We start from the raw sequence: 24,374 nt of genomic DNA on the forward strand, positions 1-24,374 counted from the left end.
GTATCATTTTAATCGTATGGACCTACAGAATAAAGATAAGGTGTCATTTTTACCCAAAAATGTTCTGCGTAGAAACGGAAGCCCCCAAAAGTTACAAAATTGCGTTTTTTTCTTCAATTTTGTCGCACAATGATTTTTTTTTTTCATGTTTCGCCGTAGATGTTTGGGTAAAATTACTGTTGTCACTGCAAAGTAGAAATGGTGGTGCAAAAAATAAGAATCATATGGATTTTTAGGTGCAAAATTGAAAGGGTTATGATTTTTAAAAGGTGAGGAGGAAAAAACGGAAAAACCCGTGGTCCTTAAGAGGTTAAAGTCCCATACAAGTCTATGGGAAATATATGTTACTGCATAACTTCCAAACGGCTGGAGATATTTCAATAATACTTGGTCACACGTTACTTATATGTCCACTTAAAATGTAGGATAGTTAATTTAACCCTTAACTACCCCCATTTGTGAGGGTCGGGGTTTTTGTTTAAAGTCCCGTGCAAATCAATGGAAAATGCATGTTCTCACATAATGTCCGTACGGCTGGAGATATTTCAATAATACCTGGTACACATATTACGGGTCTGAATATGAGGACGGCATATGAGGACGGGATAGGAGGACGGGATAGGAGGTCTGGATAGGAGGATGGGATAGGAGGTCGGCATAGGAGGTCGGGTTAGGAGGTCGAAATAGGAGGACAGGATCGGAGGTTGAAATAGGAGGTCGGGATCGGAGGTCGGGATCGGAGGTCGGGATATGGGGTTGGCATATGACAACAATATATGAGGACGGGATATGAAGTCAAAAGCTTCTTCCTTTCTTTATTTTCCTCCCCAACAAGGATTAGGAAAAACCGCTAAAGATATTAACATGAAACTTGGCACACATGTTACTTATATGTCAACAACAAACATAGGGTGGGTAATTTAACCCTTACCCACTCCCTTTGCGAGAGGATTTATTTAAAGTCCCATACAAGTCTATGGGAAATATGTTACTGCATAACTTCCAAAAAGCTGGAGATATTTCGATAATACTTGGTCACAGACTCACATGTTAGTTATATGTCAAATAAAAATATGTAATAGTTAAATTAACCCCTAACCTGCCCCCATATGTGAAGGATGGGGTTTTTGTTTAAAGTCCCATGCAAGTATATAGGACTTCTGGTGCCTTACTCCACAAGCTCCGCTCTACTTCTCCTGGTGAATGCATCAGTCTGGTTGGTAAGCCACACCCTCCCTTCATGCCATGTCCCATCTCACAAAGACATGCCCCCATTTTAAGTCACACCCCTTTTATTTTCAGTTAACAATATCTTTACCACAACACAGCCCCAGCTCAGGACGGGATATAAGGATTATAAATGAGGATTAGCTATGGGGACAGGATATGAGGACGGGATATGGGGATGGGATATGACATCGGGATATAGGGATGGGATATGGGGATGAAATATGGGGTCGGGATATAAGAACAAAATATGAGGACAGGATATGTCAGAATATGAGGAGGGGATTTCCGGTCAGGATATGAGGAAGGGATATGGGGTCAGGATTTAGGGATGAGATATGAGGACAAAAAGCTTCCTCCTTTGTTGCTTTTCCTTCCCCACAAGGATAAGGTAGGAAAAACCGGGCAGCATTGGGTACTCAGCTAGTATATATAAAAGTCAGTGTGTGTATATATGTATATGTTCCAGCATCACGTCCAAACAACTAAAGATATTAACATGGAACTTGGCACACATGTTACTTACATGTCAACAACAAACATAGGATAGATGATTTAACCCTTACTCACCCCTATTTTCCAGGGTCTGGGTTTTTGTTTAAAGTCCCATACAAGTCTATGGGAAATATGTTACTGCATAACTTCCAAATGGCTGGAGTTATTTCGATAATACTTGGTCACATGTTACTTCTATGTCCACTTAAAATATAGGATAGTTAATTTAACCCTTAACTACCCCCATTTGTGAGGGTTGGGGTTTTTGTTGAAAGTCCCATGCATATCTATGGGAAATGTATGTTCCCACATAACGTCCGTACGGCTAGAGAGAGTTCAATAATACCTGGTACACATATTACTTACTTATATGTCAAATAAAAAGATATGATAGTTAAATTAACCGTTACCTACACCCTTATATAAAAGATGGGCTTTTGTTTCAAGTCTCATGCAAGTATATGGGACTTCCACTACCTTACTTCACAAGCTCCGCTCTGCATCTCCTGGTGAATGTGTCAGTCTGGCTTGCAAGCCACACCCCATCTCACATACGCCCACTGTTTAAGCCCCACCCATTTTACTCTCTACCCTTTTTGTGCATCGATCTGGCTTGCAAATCATGTCCAGTCCCACAAAGCCACGTCCCCTTCTATTTTCAGATTTCAATATCTTAATCACAATTCAGTCCCACCTGAGGACGGGATATGAAAATGGGACATAAGGACGGGGACATGAGGTCGGGATATGGGGACGAGATATGGGATTGGGATATAACAGCAATATATGAGGGTGGGATATGAAGTCAAAAGCTTCCTTCTTTGTTGCTTTTCCTCCGCAACAAGGATTAAGAAGGAAAAACCGGGCAACGCCGGGTACTCAGCTAGTGTGTGTGTGTGTGTGTGTGTGTGTGTGTGTGTGTATATAATATATAGTCATGGCTGTAAATCTCTGCACCCCTGAATTTTTTCTAGAAAATGAAATATTTCTCACAGAAAAGGATTGCAGTAACACATGTTTTGCTATACACATGTTTATTCCCTTTGTGTGTATTGGAACTGAACCAAAAAAGGAGGAAAAAAAGCAAATTGGACATAATGTCACACCAAACTCCAAAAAATGGGCTGGACAAAATTAACAACACCCTTTCAAAATTGTGGGAAAAGAAGGTTGTGTCAAGCATGTGATGCTCCTTTAAACTCACTTGGGCCAAGTAACAGGTGTGGGCAATATAAAAATCACACCTGAAAGCAGATAAAAAGGAGAGAAGTTCACTTAGTCTTTGCATTGTGTGTCTTTGTGTGCCACACTAAGCATCGACAACAGAAAGAGAAGGGAACTGTCTGAAGACTTGAGAACCAAAACTGTGGAAAACTATCAACAATCTCAAGGTTACAATTTCATCTCCAGAGATCTAGATTTGCCTTTGTCCACAATGCGCAACATTATCAAGAAGTTTGCAACCCATGGCAGTGTTGCTTATCTCCCTGGGAGTGGACGGAAGAGAAAAAGTGATGAAAGGTGTCAATGCAGGATAGTCCGGATGGTGGATATGCAGCCCCAAACAAGTTCCAAAGGTATTCAAGCTGTCCTGCAGGCTCAGGGAGCATCAGTGTCAGCGCAAACTATCCATCAACATTTAAATGGAATGAAACGCTATGGCAGGAGACCCAGGAGGACCCCACTGCTGACACAGAGACATTAAAAGCAAGACTACATTTTGCCAAAGTAAGCCAAAATCCTTCTGGAAAAACGTCTTGTGGACAGATGAGACCAAGACATCATTCTACTGTTTACCGAAAATGGAATGAGGCCTAAAGTGAAATATGGTGGAGGTTGAATTATGTTTTGGGGTTGTTTTGCTGCTTCTGGCACTGGGTGCCTTGCATGTGCGCAAGGCATCATGAAATCTGATGATTACCAATGGATTTTGGGTCGCACTGTACAGCCCAGTGTCAGAAAGCTGGGTTTGCATCTGAGAACTTGGGTCTTCCAGCAGGACAAGGACTCCAATTATATGTCAAAAAGTACCCAGAAATGGATGTCAACAAAGCGCTGGAGAGTTCTGAAGTGGCCAGCAATGAGTCCAGATCTAAATCATATTGAACACCTCTGGAGAGATCTTAAAATTGCTGTTGGAAAAAGGCGCCTTCCAATAAGAGACCTGGAGCAGTTTGAGTGGTCCAACATTCCAGCTGAGAGGTGTAACCATCTTATTGATGGTTATAGAAAGCGACTGACTTCAGTTATTTTTTTTCCAAAGGGTGTGCAACTAAATATTAAGTTAAGGGTACCAATAATTTTGTCCATCCCATTTTTGAAGTTTGCATTGACATTATGTCCAATTTGCTTTTATCCCTCCTTTTTTTGGTTTAGTTCCAATACACACAAAGGGAATAAGCATGTGTATAGCAAAACATATGTTACTGCAATCCTTCTCTGAGAAATACTTAAAGGAGTACTCCGGTGGAAAACTTTTTATTTATTTATTTTTTTTAAATCAACTGGTGCCAGAAAGTTAAACAGATTTGTAAATTACTTCTATTAAAAAATTGTAATCCTTCCAGTACATATTAGCTGCTGAATACTACAGAGGAAATTCTTTTCTTTTTGGAACCCAGAGCTGTCCAGAGCAGCATATGTTTTCTATGGGGATTTTCTCCTACTCTGGACAGTTCTTAAAATGGACAGAGATGTCAGCAGAGAGCACTGTGCTCGTGATGTCAGCAGAAAGCTCAGCGTTCCAAAAAGAAAAGAATTTACTCTGTAGTATTCAGCAGCTACTATGTACTGGAAGGATTAAGATTTTTTTTAATAGAAGTAATTTACAAACCTGTTTAACTTTCAGGCAAAAAAAAAAAAAAAAATTTCCACCGGAGAGTACATTTTTCTTTAAAAATTTCAGGGGTGCCAACATTTACGGCTATGACTGTGTGTGTATGTATATGTGTGTGTGTATGTATGTGTGTGTGTATATATATATATATATATATATATATATATATATATATATATATATATATATATTAATTATAATAAAACTCAATGTGTATGTATGTCCCCGCATCACTCCCAAATGGCTGACGATATTGCCATGAAACTTTGCACACATGTTACTTATATGTCAACTACAAACATAGGATAGGCAATTTAACCCTTACTCACCACCATTAGCAAAAGTTTAAAAGTCCCATACAAGTCTATGGGAAATATGTTACGTCTACTTCCAAACAGCTGGAGAAATTTTGATAATACGTTTATAAATATATAGGATAGTTAATTTAACCCTTACCTTCCCCCATTTGCAAGGCTCGGGGTTTTTTCATTGAAGTCCATTGCAAATCTATGGGAAATGTATGTTCCAGCATAATTTTTGTATGGGTGGTGATATTTCAATAATACTTGGTGTTACGCCGAGCGCTCCGGGTCCCTGCTCCTCCCTGGAGCGCTCGCGGCGTTCTCCTCTCTGCAGCGCCCCAGTCAGATCCGCTGACCGGGAGCGCTGCACTGACACTGCCGGCGGGGATGCGATTCGCTCGCGGGTCGCATCCCAATTTTCTTACCTGTCCCGGTCCCCGGCTGTCACGTCCTGGCGCGCGCTCCATGCCTATATATAACCTCACTTCCCCTTCCCTGCATTGCCGGATCTTGTTGCCCTTGTGCCAGTGAAAGTGTTCCTTGTATGTCCCAAGCCAGTGTTCCAGACCCTCTGCCGTTGCCCCTGACTACGATCCTTGCTGCCTGCCCTGACCTTCTGCTACGTCCGACCTTGCTCTTGCCTAATCCCTTGTACCGTGCCTATCTCAGCCGTCAGTTGGGGTTGAGTCGCTATCGGGTGGAATGACCTGGGGGTTACCTACCACTGCAAGTCCATCCCGCTTTGCGGCGGGCTCTGGTGAAAACCAGTAACCCCTTAGACTCCGTTCCCCTGGTACGGCCCACGTCATCACCCCACTGACACACAGGATCCACCACCAGTATCCTCACAGTATCCGGATCCTGACACTTGGTCACATGTTACATATATGTCATATAAAACTATATAATAGTAAAATTAACCCTAACCTACCCCCATATGTGAAGGATGGGGTTTTTGTTTCACGTCCCATGCATGCAAGTACAGTGGGGATCAAAAGTTTGGGCACCCCAGGTAAAAAATTGTATTAATGTGCACAAAGAAGCCAAGGAAAGATGGAAAAATCTCCAAAAGGCATCATATTACAGATTAGACATTCTTATAATATGTCAACAAAAGTTAGATTTTATTTCCATCATTTACACTTTCAAAATAACAGAAAATAAAAGACTGGCGTCTGCAAAAGTTTGGGCACCCGGCAGAATTTATAACATGCACTGCCCCCTTTGCAAAGCTGAGACCTGCCAGTGTCATGGATTGTTCTCAATCATCATCTGAGAAGACCAGGTGATGTTAATCTCAAAGGTTTTAAATGCCCAGACTCATCTGACCTTGCCCCAACAATCAGCACCATGGGTTCCTCTAATCAGTTGTCTAGAAATCTGAAACTGAAATTAGTTGACGCTCACAAAGCTAGAGAAGGCTATAAGAAGATAGCAACACGTTTTCAGATGTCAATATCCTCTGTTCGGAATGTAATTAAGAAATGGCAGTCATCAGGAACAGTGGAAGTTAAAGCAAGATCTGGAAGACCAAGAAAAATATCAGACAGAACAGCTCGCATGATTGTGAGAAAACCAATTCAAAACCCACGTTTGACTGCACAATCCCTCCAGAAAGATCTGGCAGACACTGGATTTTTGGTACACTATTCCATTATAAAGAGATACTTGTACAAATATGGTCTTCATGGGACAAGCCTGATGCATTTTGGAAACAAGTTCTGTGGACCGATGAGGTTAAAATGTAACTTTTTGGCCGGAATGAGCAAAGGTACGTTTGGAGAAGAAGGGGAACAGAATTGAATGAAAAGAACTTCTGTCCAATTGTTAAGCATGGGGGTGGATCAATCATGCTTTGGGGTTGTATTGCAGACAGTGGCACAGGGAACATCTCACGAGTAGAAGGAAAAATTGATTCAATAAAATTTCAGCAAATTTTGGATGCTAACTTGATGCCATCTGTGAAAAAGCTGAAGTTAAAGAGAGGATGGCTTATACAAATGGATAATGATCCTAAACACACCTCGAAATCCACGGGGGATTACATCAAGAGGCGTAAACTGAAGGTTTTGCCATGGCCTTCACAATCTCCTGACCTCAACATAAGTGAAAATCTATGGATAGACCTTAAAAGAGCAGTGCGTGACAGACAGCCCAGAAATCTCAAAGAACTGGAAGACTTTGGTAAGAAAGAATGGGCAAAGATACATCAAACAAGAATTAAAAGACTCTTGGCTGGCTACAAAAAGCGTTTACAAGCTGTGATACTTGCCAAAGGAGGCAGTACAAGATATTAACTCTGCAGGGTGCCCAAACTTTTGCAGACACCATTTTTTTGTTTTCTGTTATTTTAAAAGTGTAAATGATGGAAATAAAATCTAACTTTTGTTGACATATTATAAGAATGTCTAATCTGTAATTTGATGCCTTTTGGAGATTTTTCCATCTTTTCTTGGCTTCTTTATGCACATTAATACAAATTTTAACCTGGCAAGACCAAACTTTTGATCCCCACTGTATATAGGACTTCTGGTGGCTTACTCCACAAGCTCCGCTCTGCATCTCCTGGTGAATGCATTAGTCCGGCTGGCAAGCCACACCCTCCCCGCATTCCATGCCCCATCTTGCAAATACACACCCACCCTTTAAGCCTCACCCATTTTATTTTCATCTTACAATATCTTCATCACAACTCAGCCCCACCTGAAGACAGGATATGAGGATTAGATAGGAGGACAGGATATGGGGACGGGATATGAGATTAGAATATGAGAACGGGGTAGGAGATTGGGATATCGTGAAGGGATATGAAGTTGGGATGTGGGAATGGGATGTGGGGGCGGTATGGGAGGTCAGAATAGGAGGAGGGGATTTGGGGTCGGCGATATGATATTGTGGATATGGGGTCAGGATTTGAGGATGGGATATGAGGATAAAAGCTTGCTCCTTTGTTGCTTTTTCTCCCCCACAAGGATTACGTAGGAAAACAGGGCAGCGCCAGGTACTCGGCTAGTTACTTCTATATAAAAATCTTAATCCTTTCAGTACTTACCAGCTGCTACAGAGGAAGTTGTATAGTTGCTTCTGTCTGACCACAGTGCTCTATGCTGCCACTTCTGTCCATGTCAGGAACTGTCTGGAGCAGGAACAAGTTCCCATAGCAAACCTCTACTGCTCTAAACAGTTCCTGACATGGACTATACAAGAACTATAGAAAAAAAACTAAACAACTTCCTCTGTAATATAGAGCAGCTGATATGTACTATCTTTTATATAGAAGTAATTTACAAATCTGTCTGACATTCTGGCATTAGATTTTTTTCCCACCGGGGTACCCCTTTAAAAGAATATTAAATGGTATAGACTGATGGAAACAATGTTTGGAATCGTTCTTGCTTGAAGTCATTGGGGAATTTATCATTGCGTTTCTTCTAGCTTTTGGTCATTTCTTTAAAACTAGTTGTAAATTGCTTAACCTATTTTAAACTGATTAACTTTTACACTTCAGGCACTTTTTTAAATGTAGTTTTGGCAGACTTATTTACAGATGAAGGTATGCATTGGTAACAAACTTATCTGGATTTTTTTTTTTTTTTTAACCCTGCATACCTATACTGTATCTATAAAGTATGAGAGAACTCAGCATTTATGTATGGGCCCATGGACAATGAAGTTCTATATAACTACAAAGTAATGGTATATTATGGACAAACTTCCCCGTTGCTCTTCGCTATTGTTTACATTGCACACTTTTTCTTTTCTTCATAGAGGACAGGCTTTGAGTATAAGTGTTAAACATATTTAAGATTTTTTCAATTTATTTTGTATATAGGAGTCTTCTGAATTGTCTTCACGTCCCACAAGTCCATTGCCCTCCATCGCCCTTTCGTGTTCTTCCTCTCCAGTCAGCCATTTCCCTTTTACATCTCCACCAAGTTCTGTGACCTGTCTGGATAATTCTGCGGCAAAGCATAGGATTTTAATAAAGCCAAAGAAACGGAGAGCACCAACTATGAATGTGAAACCAAAACAGGTATAAGTTTAAAACATGACTTTATTTAGTCATTTAATGTTCTTCTTTGGGGTAGTAACTTCATTATTTGATGCAAAGCTCCAAATGCCCTTTGTCCTTCGACAAAAATAAATGGGCTGTTTGAAAACAACAAAAAAGAAAAATGGTTGCTTTCTTCCACAAACCCTGTCACTCATTTCGTACGCCTGGTATCACAATTTATTGCCACAATGTACCTGAACTACAATGATCCAACCCATAGACAAGAGTAACAGTGTTTTTGTAAGGGCTCAGCCATGTTTCCATGTTAAACTTTTTGGGAGGAATTTATTAAGACCACCAGGCTGGTCACAGCTAGTCTTAAATAAAAGAATGTTCATTTAGAATAGATAGGGTGTCACATGTCCTATTTTGCTGCTGCATATTTTTTCAATGGGTAGCAAAATCAACTGTAAAAACAAACATCTGGCACTGCTGATTAATTAGACATTTGCCTTTCTTTATGGAGAGAGCCAAGTGTCTGACTACGCTCATACATCAATAGCTTAATGTGGTACTCAGATGTGGAAACAAATAACAAGCAAAAGTGCAGGGGTATTAACAGGCTACCCCTGCATTCACATCTCTTTTTTACATTACGGGTGCCGGACCAGCGCTGAACTCCATTTACTTTAATGAGCTGACCGGAGTCAAACGGTGACTCCAGTCGGCTCATTTTTGACCCATATGCTGTTTTGTGACTGGACCTAAAACCGTAGTATACTACGGTTTTAGGTCCGGTCATGAAATCGCATACGGGTCAATAATGAGCCATCCAGAGTCAACATTTGACTCCGGTCGGCTCATTAAAGTAAATGGAGTTCAGCACTTGTCTGGCTGGGGTACGGGAGAGCCCGGTTTGCCCCTCCCCCAGCTGGATTCGTCACCCGTAATGTAAAAACGAGATGTGAATGCAGCCTATGGCAGTTATGCTCCTGGGTTAGCACTTTATGATGGGTTGGATGAAGTGCAAACCCAGGCGTGAAAAAAAACATAGCCCTTGGATACCCCTGCACTTTTTCTTCACTGTTGATGGAATAGAGCAGAGAAGCTGATCATATAACAGTAAGTGATATGTATGATTTTTTACTCATGGAAAAGGGGTTATCCGAGAGGGTTTAAAAAAAAAAGAAAAAAGACTATGGCTTTTATTTGGAATATAAAAACAAACAAAAATAACCCCTCTACTTACCAGCCTTAGCGGCAGTATGCTACATTGGGCCCAGGTGCTTTCCAGGCCTGACAGTCATGCTTCAGCTCAGAAAGAAGATTGCATTAGGGAACTAGAGCAGGATACCTGAAGCACAATGGGTTTATTTTTTTAAATCCCACGCAATCGACATAGTTAGGAAAAGAAAAAAACTCCTGCAGGATAACAATACTAGTGCAGTATACACCAGATGTATTAAGAGGCACAAGCCATGTAGTAAATATGACTCTGACCTGTAGTTATCTGTCAAAATTTTGACAGAAAATGTATTAATTATGGTAAATCCACTAAGCATCACTCACTTTTAAGAAAATTGATGCAAAATGTGTTACTTGCATTACCAATATACAGTAACTGAAGTGTTATATCTTATGTCCTTGTTCTTTTCTTAGACAACTGATGAAATCGACAAGCCAGTACCAGAGGAAAAGGAACAAGAGAACTATGACATGGTAAACAACTATGAAATACTACTTTAACTTGGTCCAAAAATATTCATCATGGCACTTAAAAGCGTTCTCCATATGTGGCAGCCAGATGCCCCGTCTTTTTTTATTTTTTTTATTTAATTTAATACACAAACTTTAGAATTTTATGTAATTAAACTGCTTATTTTAGTTTCAAAAGTTTTATTAAAATTACAAATAAATGTCATACAAAATATATTGTCATGCATGTCAGTGTCTTTTCAGTAAATGACAGAAAATTACTATCAGTATGTCTTGTTTTTGATTTTGAACAGTTAAAGACATACCTAGAATTGTATATAAATATTGCTGTAAAAATTTAAGATGCTTCCAATATTGGTCAGACTACAAAGGTATAAAGTCTAGACCAGGGCTTGAACTTTTTCTATTGGAGCCTCACCCAACAGACCAAAGTGATGTACAGGCCTTACCAAACAAAGTAGCCTGTCCATTTGTGGGGAGAAGCCCATACAAATATTAAAAGCATTGCTCAGTCTACCTCAATAATGTCTAGTCTAGTCAATATTTACTTCTGTGAAAACTACTGTGGTGTCTGGGGTGTTGCAATGGTGTAGCAGGGTCTGGTGGTATTAACCCTGTGGGGCAAGGTGTTATTAACCCCTCATTAGTCGTGACGCCAGGATGTGGTTGTTTTCTGTATAAGGCCCTGCCGACAACAACCCAGAAACTGCAGGCAATAAAGGAATGTCCACAGCAGGAATGGTGTAAATAACTGGAACTTTTACTTAAACTTCTTATGGAACAGTCTTTACAGTTATGCAGTTTCTCTAGAGGCAACCGGGATGCAGGATTCCTCACAGGCTTCCTGGGACTTGTAGTATTGAGATGATTTATGAAGGCCACTGTGCTACTAATATTATTCTTGAGTTGAGTAGTAGTCACTAGAATTGTAGATAGAGCTTGTTAACTCACGTTTTGAAGTGGCTGCAGGTTCTTTAGGCTTAGGCCTAGATGAGATGGCTGAAATCCAGGAGATAAGAGGAAAGAGAGTGCGGGAACAAGAGGGTGAATTAAGAGACTACAGCCCCTTATATACTAGGGGGGCTGGACTAAAGCCCATTGGTTGCAAAGCCTGTAGGTCCTGTACCCAGGGAACTCTGGGTACATCACATGACAGTAGATCACATGACCCAGGAAGGTCCTATACATTTGTGCAACTTTATATACAATGAACAATATGCATAATACATTTACTATGCATTTATAGAAGGTGAGAGCCATGAGCTGTGCATAATCTTATGTTATATAAAGTTCATATGTCACTTGGAAGCCATCTTGGTTTTCGTGCCAATTGTGGCCGCCATATTGGATTGCACAATATTTTACTAACATCATCTTCTCTGAAACCGTATGTTAGAATAATTCAAAATTGGCACACCTGCCCACGGCTACCTCCTGTGCCAACTTTGTTAGCTAATTTGCATAGTCAATATGACCACTGAAAGCCAATCACTACAAGCCAAAAAGCCACTATATTTAAATGCTCATAATATGCTCACTGTTAATCAAAAACCTACGAAACTTGTTACAGTGCTATATTGTGCTTAATATCACATGATCTGGTTGCCATCTTGTTTTATGGGAATATATTTAGTAGCATTAACAAATATATGCCTCTTTAAAAATAATTAAAGCTACAGATGTACATATTGCTGTGGAAGGTAACAATAGGCTATAGATTCATATATCTATGGTTTGGCAGCAATATTGGATTGCGCAATACATAGTTTTCTCAAAATTGTTGGTCAGAACAATGTGAAAATTAGCGCACATGTTCATGATCACTATCTGAACCAAAAATAACATGATTTGGCCGCCATATTGTGCAATATTCTGCATACATAGATTTCTCTGAAATTACTGGTCAGAACAATGTGAAAATTAGTACACATGTCTGTGAACCCCTTCTCCACCATGAGGGGTCAAAACAATCGTATTCTATACCCTGGCTCTGCTGCTTGGCCACCTGTAGTGCTGGGAACAATTGTCCCTAAAGTTCTGTCTACTAGGGGTCCCCATTCCATATAAATGCTTTTGCACAGTCGAAACACAAAAAGTGGAACAGGCTTAGCACTGTTCTGTATTCTCCTGGCCTGTCAATTGCAGCACAGAGTGGAAAGGCAGAGCAGCTGTCAGCAGTGTCTACCATCTCCTACACCAACTCTTCCTCTCTAACTGGTGAAAACATGGTAGAGGCAGGGCTGGGGGGCAGAAGGCTACATGGAGCAATGTACTGTAGCTGTGTGTGTGTGTTTGGTATGTGTAGTAAAGCTGGGCTGTGTGTGCAGTAGGGCTGTGTGCATGGCTGACATCAGAAATTTCGGGGCCCCTCACACAGCTCAAGGCATGGGCCCCCCCGTTCCATGTAGAGCTACATGGAGGAGGTGTGCCGGCCGCAGCCTCCTGCGGGGTACAGACGTCAGCTTCCAGAAAACCGCCGGGGCCTGTGTAGGAGATCACGGGGGGGGGGGGGGGATAGGGGATAAGTTATTTTTCACCAGACTACTCCTTTTAAAGAGGGGCCTACCCAAACTATATGGGGGCTCCATCTAATTTGGGTAGGCCCCTCTGTTAATAGTTGCCCCTATAGTTGTGGTAGGCCTGGGCCCCTCTCAGAGAGGCCTACAACTATATGGGGGGAAAACTATTAGCAAAGAGGGGCCTACAACAACTATATGGGCCGGGGCACAATTTGCCACTATATAGTTGTTGTACGCCCCTTTCTGCTGTTAACTGTTGCCCCCAATGCTGTATCAATGCACAGCGGTCGTGCGCAGGGGTGTAGCTAGAAACCACAGGGCCCCGATGCAAAAAATTACCTCGGGGCTCCCTACCCCTCCCCACAGCCCCCCCCCAGGGCCCGGGCATTTTATAATAAGCAGCCCATTTTTTGGGTGGGGGTCCGACTGCTGAGATCCCCACCAATCACCTCTGTTGAAGTGGTTCTCCAGCTGTTGGAAAGCTAAAACTCCCATCATGTCTGGAGAGCCTCTGGCAATGGAAGTTGTAGTTTTGTAACAGCTGGAGAGACACAGATTGGACACAGTTTTACCCATCATCAATGCAGAACTTACAAGTGACTACAGTTCTGATGGGACAGTCAGGAGAATACACAATGATATCAGTGACCTGAGTAACGTCTTCTGACTTGCGTGATATCTTCTCTGTTCTCTGGTCCAGAGACCAGGTCTTCCTCCAACTCCATCTTCTCTGCAGACTCTGACATCCAGACATCATTGGCTCCTCACTGTCAGCAGATCCTCATCCTCTGCATGAAGACAGTAATCATTATAACCTTGCCAGAAAGTGTACCCTAAATAAAATACTGCCCCACACTGTACCCTGAATATAATACTGCCATACACTGTACCCAGAATATAATATTTCCACACTGTACCCTGAATATAATACTGCTATACACTGTACCCTGAATATAATACTTCCACACTGTACCCTGAATATAATCCTGCCACACACTGTACCCTGAATATAATACTGCTATACACTGCACCCACAAAATATAATACTGCCATACACTGTACCCTGAATATAATCCTGCCATACACTGTACCCTGAATATAATCCTGCCATACACTGTACCCACTAAATATAATCCTGCCACACACTGTACCCTGAATATAATCCTGCTATACACTGTACCCACTAAATAAAATACTGCCCCACACTGTACCCTGAATATAATACTGCCATACACTGTACCCTGAATATAATACTGCCATACATTGTACCCTTAATATAATACTGCCATACATGCATACACATCATATATACATATACACCCCCTCTTATCCTCTGTGTCCTCATCACCCCCATAAACCCCCTGCCAAACCTCTCCTCATCACCCCCATAACCCCCTCTGCACCTCTCATCCACCCCCATAAACCCCCTGCCAAATCTCTCCTCATCACCCCCATAATCCCCTCTGCACCTCTCATCCCCTCCCATAACCCCCCATACACTGTACCCTGAATATAATCCTACCACACACTGTACCCTGAATATAATACTGCTATACACTGTACCCACAAAATATAATCCTGCCATACACTGTACCCTGAATATAATCCTGCCATACACTGTACCCTGAATATAATCCTGCCATACACTGTACCCTGAATATAATCCTGCCATACACTGTACCCACTAAATATAATCCTGCCATACACTGTACCCTGAATATAATACTGCTATACACTGTACCCACTAAATAAAATACTGCCCCACACTGTACCCTGAATATAATACTGCCATACACTGTACCCTGAATATAATACTGCCATACATTGTACCCTTAATATAATACTGCCATACATGCATACACATCATATATACATATACACCCCCTCTTATCCTCTGTGTCCTCATCACCCCCATAAACCCCCTGCCAAACCTCTCATCACCCCCATAACCCCCTATGCACCTCTCGTCCACCCCCGTAAACCCCCTGCCAAACCTCTCCTCATCACCCCCATCACCCCCTCTGCACCTCTCATCCCCCCCATAACCCCCCATGCACCTCTTATCACCCCCCATGCACCTCTCATCACCCCCATGCACCTCTCATCACCCCCATGCACCTCTCATCACCCCCATAACCCCCTGCACGTCTTATCACCCCCATAACCCCCCCCACACCTCTTATCACCCCCATAACCCCCCCACACCTCTTATCACCCCCATAACCCCCCCCCCGCACCTCTTATCACACCATAACCCCCCTTGCACCTCTCATCACACCATAACCCCCCTTGCACCTCTCATCACCTCCATAACCCCCCTGCACCTCTCCTCATGCCCCCTGCACCACTTATCACCCCCATAACCCCCCCCCGCACCTCTTATCACCCCCATAACCTCCCCCTGCACCTCTCATCAGCCCCATAACCCCCTGCACCTCTCATCAGCCCCATAACCCCCTGCACCACTCATCAGCCCCATAACCCCCTGCACCACTCATCACCCCCATAACCCCCTGCACCACTCATCACCCCCCCCTGCACCACTCATCACCCCCCCCCTGCACCACTCATCACCCCCCCCCTGCACCACTCATCATCACCCCCCCCTGCACCACTCATCATCACCCCCCTGCACCACTCATCATCACCCCCCCCCTGCACCACTCATCACCCCCCCCCCTGCACCACTCATCACCTCTTATCACTCCCATAACCCCCCCCCCCCCACGCAAGTTCACTTACCCTGCCGGGATCGGAGATACCACGTGAGGCTCCTGCTGCTCCTGGTGCTGGATGGGGAGGATGAAGTAGATCGCGCAGGGACGTGGACAGGTCAGATGATTGGAGTAGACGTGCATGCCTGCGCAGGGCACGTGACCTCTCTACTCCAATCAGCCCTTGGCCTGTCCGGCTCTGCCATAATTCTTAAGGAGCCCGCGCCCTAGAAATAAATGTGCGGGCCCGCAAGGACCATGAGCCCTGGTCATAGTCCTTGCGGGCACCCAGCTGACAAGCAGGGCCGCCATCAGGGGGGTGACAAGCCATAAAAAATTTTTTTTAAAAAGGTCCAGGGACATCCGGGCCCCATACAAGTGTATGGGTTGTACCCCCCTGATGGCGGCCCTGGCTGTGTGTGCGCAGTAGGGCTGTGTGCGCAGTAGGGCTGTGTGTGCAGTAGAGTTGAGCTGTGTGTGTAGTTAGCTTCTATTCTTGTGTAGCTTCTGCCAAGGTAAACAAAGAGGAGAGTTGTAAGGAGGAGACTGCAGCAGGTTGACTACTCCTGTCAGTCTGGCAACTAAGAGACAGGAAGTTTACAGCAACGAGGGCGAGCATCATGACTGCCTCGGAACCCCCACAGTGTTCACCCACAGGAAAAACTATGCCAAAAAAAGGGGAAAGGCTGGACATGATCAGAGGCCTTTACCAAGTATAGCTACAGTGTCTGTTCTTTTGGCTCAGTGATGACAGGTATCTGAGCAGCGGTAACCCCGTACTGTAAGCTCGCTGGTTGCTGCGGCTGTGTTGAACAGCTGTTCAACTGGGATTGCTGTATGTCAAACCCAGTCAATCCGATATTGATGGCCTGTCCTGAGGATAGACCATTGATGTGTTTTCACTGGAAAGCCCCTTTGAAACTTCAGAGATAAGAAATAAAATTTTATGGAAAATGTAGACCTCCAAGTGAGGAGGTGGAGCAGATGTTGTGACACAGAGTAGTTGGGGGAGATTTATCATAACCTTTGCAGAGGAAAAGTGGTGCAGCCACCCATAGTAACATCAGATTGCTGCTTTTATTTAAAAAAAAAAAAAAAAGCAATTTGGTTGCTATGGTCAACTGCACCACTTTTCCTCTGCACAGGTTCTGAGGAATCTCTCCCAATGTAAAGTTACTTCACGAGGGGTGTGGCTGTGACGTCATGATCACTGCCTCCGGCTACAAGCGCTCTGAACAAAATGTTCAGAACACTGGAGCACCAGAGTACCCCTTTAATGAAAAGAAACTAAACGTAATTCAACAAAGATTTTCTGTAGTGTAAGTAAGGAAAAGGTTGAAAAAGGTTAAAAAAAAAAAGTGCTAAAGAAACAGAACCACATTTTTTCATCTTACACATCTTTAAGAAACTTAGATTTCAGTAGACATGTGCAAGGAGTAAAGGGGGCATCTTTGGATGTGTCATAGAAAGAGGTTCTGTGGGCCACATAAGATTGATAGGTGTATAAGGTGATAGTAGTTCTGACTTCAAAGCCACCCATCGGAGAGTGAGATAGGTGGAACAAATTATAACAAATTGTGCTATAGAGTCTAAAGTAGTGTAAGTAATGAGGTACTGAAAGATTGCCATAAGACTATATCTTATGAAAATACATAAGTAATTTCTCAGGATGGTTTCCATTTTTATACAGTGGAGGTGGCCAATGTAAGAAAGTGATGGCAGAGACCATTTGTAATATTTCTTAACATTCATTTTAAGGCCTAAATCAAATTTGGCAAATATAGAAGTGGCTGCAAAATAGTTTGTATAAGACAGACTAAGCAAATAAGCTAACTTGTAGGAAAAGTCATTTAGGGCAAGGCCATGAACGGCGGAGGTTACAATAAAGTTTTATCCAAAGGCTTTTCAGCTAGAGTGCGCATCTCCGCCTAGTTCCTCTACATGTGTGTTCGAGCCTCGGTGAAAAAGACAGAAATGTGTGAAGACTATTGTATTGCTAAATGTGAATCCCAAAGAACAGTCCCTGCCTCGTCAAATGCCTTTTCTACATCAAGAGAACAGATTGGAAATATCTTTTTTATTGGGTTAATTGGATAAGATTTCTTTTTTGCTTATATTGTTAGATGCCTCTCCAAAAAAGGCCTACCTGGTCTTTATGAGATGGATGCAAGAGCAGTGTGGTTTTTCTAGAAGCTGTTCTGGAAGTTAATATTTTAAAGGGGTATTCCAATGAAAAACTATTTTTTTCATATCAGCTGGCTCCAGAAAGTTAAACAGATTTGTAAATCTTAATCCTACCAGTACTTATCAGCTGCAGAAGTTGAGTCTGACAACAGTGCTCTCTGCTGACACCTCTGTCTGTCTCAGGAACTGTCCAGAATAGGAGCAAATCCCCATAGCAAACCTCTCCTGCCCGGGACCGTTCCTGAGACAATTACATTTTCACAGTATGCTACCTTTGTATTGTGTCTCCGTTATAGATCCTTATAGACACGTATGATTAGATCCAATGATGTAGTCTATCCAAAAAATAATCCTGTGTGCCTGTAATTAAACTAAGCAGAGTTGCGATGTGAGTGCTGGATGATGCAAAAGTTATAATAAAATTTGGACTTTGTCCCGTTATTGGGACGTGGCCTTTAGCGGAGGGTATGCGATACAGGTTGGCACGGGCTGCTCCCGGCCTGTATGTACAGAGTACCTGTTTCCAGATGCAGATCGTCCCTAGACGTGTCCTTACGGTGCACTGGATCCAAGAACTGCAGGGGAATGCCGACTTCTCCTGCTGCTAGGTGGCACGGCACTGCGTCCGGCAATGCTGTAACAGAATCCTGGCAGGCAGGAGTGGTGAGTGCAGACCTGGTCAGCGGTGTCCTCGTGTGGCAGTTGGAGGCTTTCAAGCATGAAGCGTGTGGTAAACCTTGCAGTGGTCTCCAGATGCAGGGACTCCAGAGCTTGCAAGGGATTAGAGGGCAAATGTGCAATAGCGATTTGGTGGTAGTACAGTCCAGTACTGCCGATAATGGGACAGTGTGCAATTATACTATAACTTTTACATCATCCAGCAATCACAGCGCAACTCTGCTTAGTTTAATTACTGGCACACAGGATTATTTTTTGGAATTTTTTTATACCATGTTTTAACCCCTTAAGGACTGAGCGTTTTTCCGTTTTTGCACTTTCGGTTTTTCTTCCTTACTTTTTAAAAATCATAACTCTTTCAATTTTGCACCTAAAAATCCATATGTTGGCTTATTTTTTGCGCCACCAATTCTACTTTGTAATGACATCAGACATTTTACCCAAAAATCTATGACAAAACCAAAGAGAAAAAATCATTGTGCGACAAAATTGAAGAAAAAAAATCAATTTTGTAATTTTGGGGGCTTCCGTTTCTACGCAGTACATTTTTGGGTAAAAATGACACCTTCTCTTTATTCTGTAGGTCCATACGATTACATTGATACCCTACTTATATAGGTTTGATTTTGTCGTACTTCTGGAAAAAATCATAACTACATGCAGGAAAATGAATATGTTTAAAATGGTCACATTCTGACCCCTATAACTTTTTTATTTTTCCGCATACGGGGGGGCGGTATGTTAATTATGTATTTTTATGGTTAGGACATTTATGCACGTGGCTTATTTTTACTATGGTTTACATATTTTTTATGTGGAATTTGGGAAAAGGGGGGTGATTTAAACTTAATAAGGAAGGGGTTAAAGGGGTACTCCCGTGGAATTTTTTTTTTTTAAATCAACTGGTGCCAGAAAGTTAAACAGCAAGGAAAATGAAGAGATGTGTAGATCAGCTCGCCAAATCACAGTCCCGTCCACAGCACAGCAGGTGCGTGGCAACACCAACAAATTAAGAAGGAGAGGAAATAGCCAGCGTGAAAAATGCAGAAAATCCCTTTATTGCATAAAATCCGAAAAACAGGACAGGTAACCATGATAACGTGTTTCAGGCGTGGACCGCCCTTAGTCATACCATTTTCTGCATTTTCCACGCTGGCTATTTCCTCTCCTTAGAAAGTTAAACAGAGTTGTAAATTGCTTCTATTAAAAAATCTTAATCTTTCCAGTACTTTTTAGGGTCTGTATACTACAGAGGAAATGGTTTTCTTTATGGAACACAGTGCTCTCTGTCCATTTTAGGAACTGTCCAGAGCAGCATATGTTTGCTATGGGGATTTTCTCCTCTTAAAATGCACAGAGATGTCAGCAGAGAGTTCTGTGTTCCAAAAAGAAAACCATTTCCTCTGTAGAAGGATTAAGATTTTTTAATTGAGGTAATTTACAAATATGTTTAACTTTCTGGCACCAGTTGATTTAGAAAAAAAAAAAAAGTTTTTTGTTTTTTTTAAACTTTTCATTCAACTTTTTTTTACACTTTTAGCAGGAATCATTCGATTCCTCATACAGATCAATGTGGTTTCATAGAACCACACTGATCTGTGTGCTCTGCACTCGATTGATAAAGCCTGGTCCCGCTAGCACAGGACGTGAGGTAAACCCTATGGCTACCTCAACAGTGGATCGGCCCCCGCAATCGCGCTGCGGGGGGGGGGGGGGGGGGGGAATTCACTTGACTGGACCACCAGGGATGGTTCAAATGTCCCTTTAGACACCGCTCTCAACTTTGGCGATCTAAAGGGTTAATAGCCGCCCACAGCAATCGCCGCATGTTACATTAACGCCGGCCCCCAGCTACAGGAATCAGCTGGAGGGCGGCCGGTATGGCGCGGGCTTGAGTCAGGAGCCCATGCCATACAACGGTTGCTGTCTCTTCCTTAGCCGGCAACCGGTTAATGTTATTTTAACTAATTTTACTGGATCTGTAGCAAGGGCCCTGCACAGATACCAGCCTAAGTGTATATTATTGATATTTATTTAATAAATCACATATTTTATTTAAACCAGCTACATCTTATGTCTCTGCATTTCCATATTTGGAAGGTAACATTTTAATAAGTAATAAGTTTACACCTTGAGGTCTGAATTCCCTCTGCTTCAGTTCCTGAGATAGACATATGTGTCACCAGAGAGCATTGTTGTCAGATAGAAAAGAGCAACTCAACTTCAGAAGCTTATAAATACTGGTAGGATTAAGACTTTTTAATATAAGTAATTTACAAATCTGTTTAAAGAAAATCTGCCACCTGTGTCACCCACCTGCACTAACCTATCGGTACAGACAGGTAGTGCAGGTGACACTGATGACAACGGTACTTACCTTGTCCCGTTCCGTTCAGTCGTTCACCGGTAATCTTCTCTGGTATCTTCAGCTCCGGGCCTGGCTTGGAGCACAGACGGAGCTTAGGGACGTCACCGCTGCTGTTCTCTAGCAGCAAGACCCAGCAGAGAATAGCAGCGGGGACGTCACTAAGCTCTGCCCATGCTCCAAGCCGGGCCAGGAGCTGAAGATACCGGAGAAGATTACTGAAGAACGACTATATGGAATGGGAAAAGGTAAGGGCCGTTGTCATCAGTGTCACCTGCACTACCTGTCTGTATCGACAGGTTAGTGGAGGTGACACTGGTGACAAATTTCCTTTAAAGGGGTTCTCCACTGCTTTAACCTTCTTGGGGCAGTTAGGTAGTACTGTGGCTATATGTTATTACCCCTTTGTTTGCTGTTGGTAACGCTACTGTAGTTGGGTTATTTTTTACCTTATTTTCAAACCCGGAAGCTGGTTACTTCATTAGTTTGCTGGCTTTTTTCGACCACTGTTTTTTTTCAGCCGCCGCCATCTTTCCATCGCTACGTCACCCTGCAGGGTGTTGTGTTGGAGGCTGGCCTGCTCCACGCTCCGTACGTGCCCGCCTCCCCCTGATGAATATTCCACCGTCATAATCGCGGACCTCCTTCCTTTCAGCTTCTTATAAGCTGATTGCTGATTGGGCTGCTCGCGGGCAAATCTGCTCCGTTGTTGGGCGCATGCGCAGTTCGTCCTCGGTCAGGAGGGTCATCTGCGCATGTGCCATTGTGTTTTCAGCTTCGGGACTGACGCGCTGGGGTATTGTTAACACTCCCGAAGGTTTGATAGGCGCTCTCTGGCAGATGACCCGACCGACCGAGGACGAACTGCGCATGCGCCCAACAACGGAGCTGATTCGCCGCAAGCAGCCCAATCAGCAATCAGCTTATAAGAAGCTGAAAGGAAGGAGGTCCGCGATTATGATGGTGGAATATTCATCAGCACGGGAGGCGGGCACGTACGGAGCGTGGGGCAGGCCGGCCTACAACACAACACCCTGCAGGGTGACGTAGCGATGGAAAGATGGCGGCGGCTGAAAAAAAAACCAGTGGTCGGAAAAAGCCAGCAAACTAATGAAGTAAACAGCTTCCGGGTTTGAAAATAAGGTAAAAAAAATAACCCAACTACAGTAGCGTTACCAGCAGGAAACAAAGGGGTAATAACATATAGCCACAGTACTACCTAACTGCCCCAAGAAGGTTAAAGCAGTGGAGAACCCCTTTAACTTTCTGGAGCCAGTTGATATGAAAATTGTTTTTCACCAGAATACCATTTTAAGATTAATGTTCAGCAATATTGAGTACATTAGGATCTAACCTAGGGTTGAAATTGCAACATAAATTTTTATAGAATTCCAATGACATATGTCTATTCATTTCTTTTTCCCAATCTACATATGGTAATATTTCTTGATTTTTAAAGATTGAAGAGCAGCAACCAGTCAAGATACCGGGCTCAGAAAAAAAATCAGCGGAACAGAAAGCACCAAGTGAAGAAGTGAAACACTTAGCAGGTATTTGGCTATGATGCATAGATTTTGTATAATATGGCTTTATAGTAAAATTATTGTTTATAGCACCCCATGATCCATCATCTGCATAAATCACCCCCAGGAATCATGGTAGTATAGAGTTTTTAGATAATATAAATGGAAAGCATTTGATGGACAATGTGTGTAAGTAAAAGCTTTGAGGATAAGAATACAAATATTTCTTAAATTTTATTAACTGGATAATTTATCCCTAGTAATTCGGTTCACTTTGCAGAAAGAACCAATAAGATGTCCATAGAAGTATAATTAACATTATGGTCAAACAGCAGACTAAAATGTATCTGTCATGCTTTCATGTTTTCGGCAGGTGATTGGTGTTAAAAGAATCGGTCACACGGGTAGGTCAGAAGTGAGTTTGCATTTTGCTGTGGATTTTACACAGCAGAAAATCAGTGTACTTTATTGAGTTTTCTGCAGATTTTCCATTGTAGCTAAAACGGCAGTGGGATACTCTGACCTGCCCATGTGAACAGACACTTAACCTGTTAATGACCATGGACGTCTATACTCGTCCATGTGCCGTTAAAGGGGTATGGCGTGGGCTCCCGACTCGAGCCGCATCATACCGGCTGGCCCCCAGCTGATTCCTATAGTTGGGGGTCGGCGTTAATAGCCAACATGTGGCGATCGCTGCGGCTGGCTATCAACCCTTTAGATCGCCGCTGTCAAAGGTGACAGCGGCGTCTAAAGGTGCCTTTATCCAGTCCCTGGTTGTCCAGTGGGATCGTGGGATGCCATCCACTGCTGAGGTAGCCTGGGGGCTTACCTCTCCTTTCATGCTGGCTCCTGCAAAGCCTGGCAGGACCAGGCTTTATCAATCGAGCGCAGAGCACACAGATCAATGTGGTTTTATGGAACCACATTGATCTGTCTGAGGAATCAAATTATTCCTCCTAAAAGTTTTGGGATTCATTTCTAATGGAAAAGGGTAACTATTTTAAGTAACTATATAACATAAGTTTTATAATGTGTTATTTCATAAAAGGGAGGAATAAAATCATAATAGAAATAATATAATAGACTTCTGAAAAAATGATTCCAGAGTCTGTAGTCTTGCACTTCATCTGTAGTTTTATGTAGTTAAGGCCCCTTTCACACTATAAAATTCATCTGTTTAAAGATCCGTTATAAATGTCCGTTAGAAAAGCTTTAAAAACGGATGTTAAACGTTACAAAATCCCATTCAAGTCTATGGGATTTTTTGATTATCCGTTATGACCCGTTATAGCCCGTCATGAATAACGGACGTTAGTTGTGACGGAAGAAATAACGGCACATGCACTAATTTTTCTTCCGTCACAAGAAACGGGTAAATTAACGGCCATTATTTTTAACATTGAAGTCTATGGCAAACGGATGAGCCTTTTTGTCATCCGTTTGCACCTGGTTTATAATATCCGTTATTACTTCTGAGCATGCTCAGAAGAGGTGACATCAGCAGACTCCTGCAGTGCTGAGGGACTACTACTACTCCCATCATGGAACAGACTTCTTTCCATGATGGGAGTAGTAATTCCTCGGCTGCAGGAGTCTGCCGGTGGCTGGGGAGGCAACATTAGTGTTTGTACTACAACACCGATCATGGAAGAGACTCTGTTTCATGATGGGGGTTGTAGTATAGGGGCTGAGGGAATTATCACACTAGGTCTCACTTCTGAGACCCAATGCGATTAGAAGTAATTTAGCAGGGGAGCAGGTGGCATGCTCCACTCCCCTGTGATGTACGATGTATTTACTTTCATTTTTAAATCCCCC

General features: G+C 42.7%; 1 protein-coding gene across 10 annotated transcripts in view; it reads left to right on the forward strand.

The window, feature by feature from the left end:
• Positions 1-24,374, forward strand: part of KIAA1210 (KIAA1210 ortholog) — a 182,228-nt gene that overhangs the window by 140,081 nt on the left and 17,773 nt on the right. For all 10 annotated transcript variants that reach the window (XM_056537764.1, XM_056537763.1, XM_056537765.1 and 7 more), the window contains 3 exons: positions 8,693-8,893; positions 10,514-10,573; positions 22,490-22,580. In XM_056537764.1, coding sequence (XP_056393739.1) covers positions 8,693-8,893; positions 10,514-10,573; positions 22,490-22,580 — 352 coding nt within the window. The remainder of the gene's footprint in view (positions 1-8,692; positions 8,894-10,513; positions 10,574-22,489; positions 22,581-24,374) is intronic.

Source organism: Hyla sarda, chromosome 9 (genome assembly GCF_029499605.1).
Source record: "Hyla sarda isolate aHylSar1 chromosome 9, aHylSar1.hap1, whole genome shotgun sequence".
NCBI lineage: Eukaryota > Metazoa > Chordata > Amphibia > Anura > Hylidae > Hyla > Hyla sarda.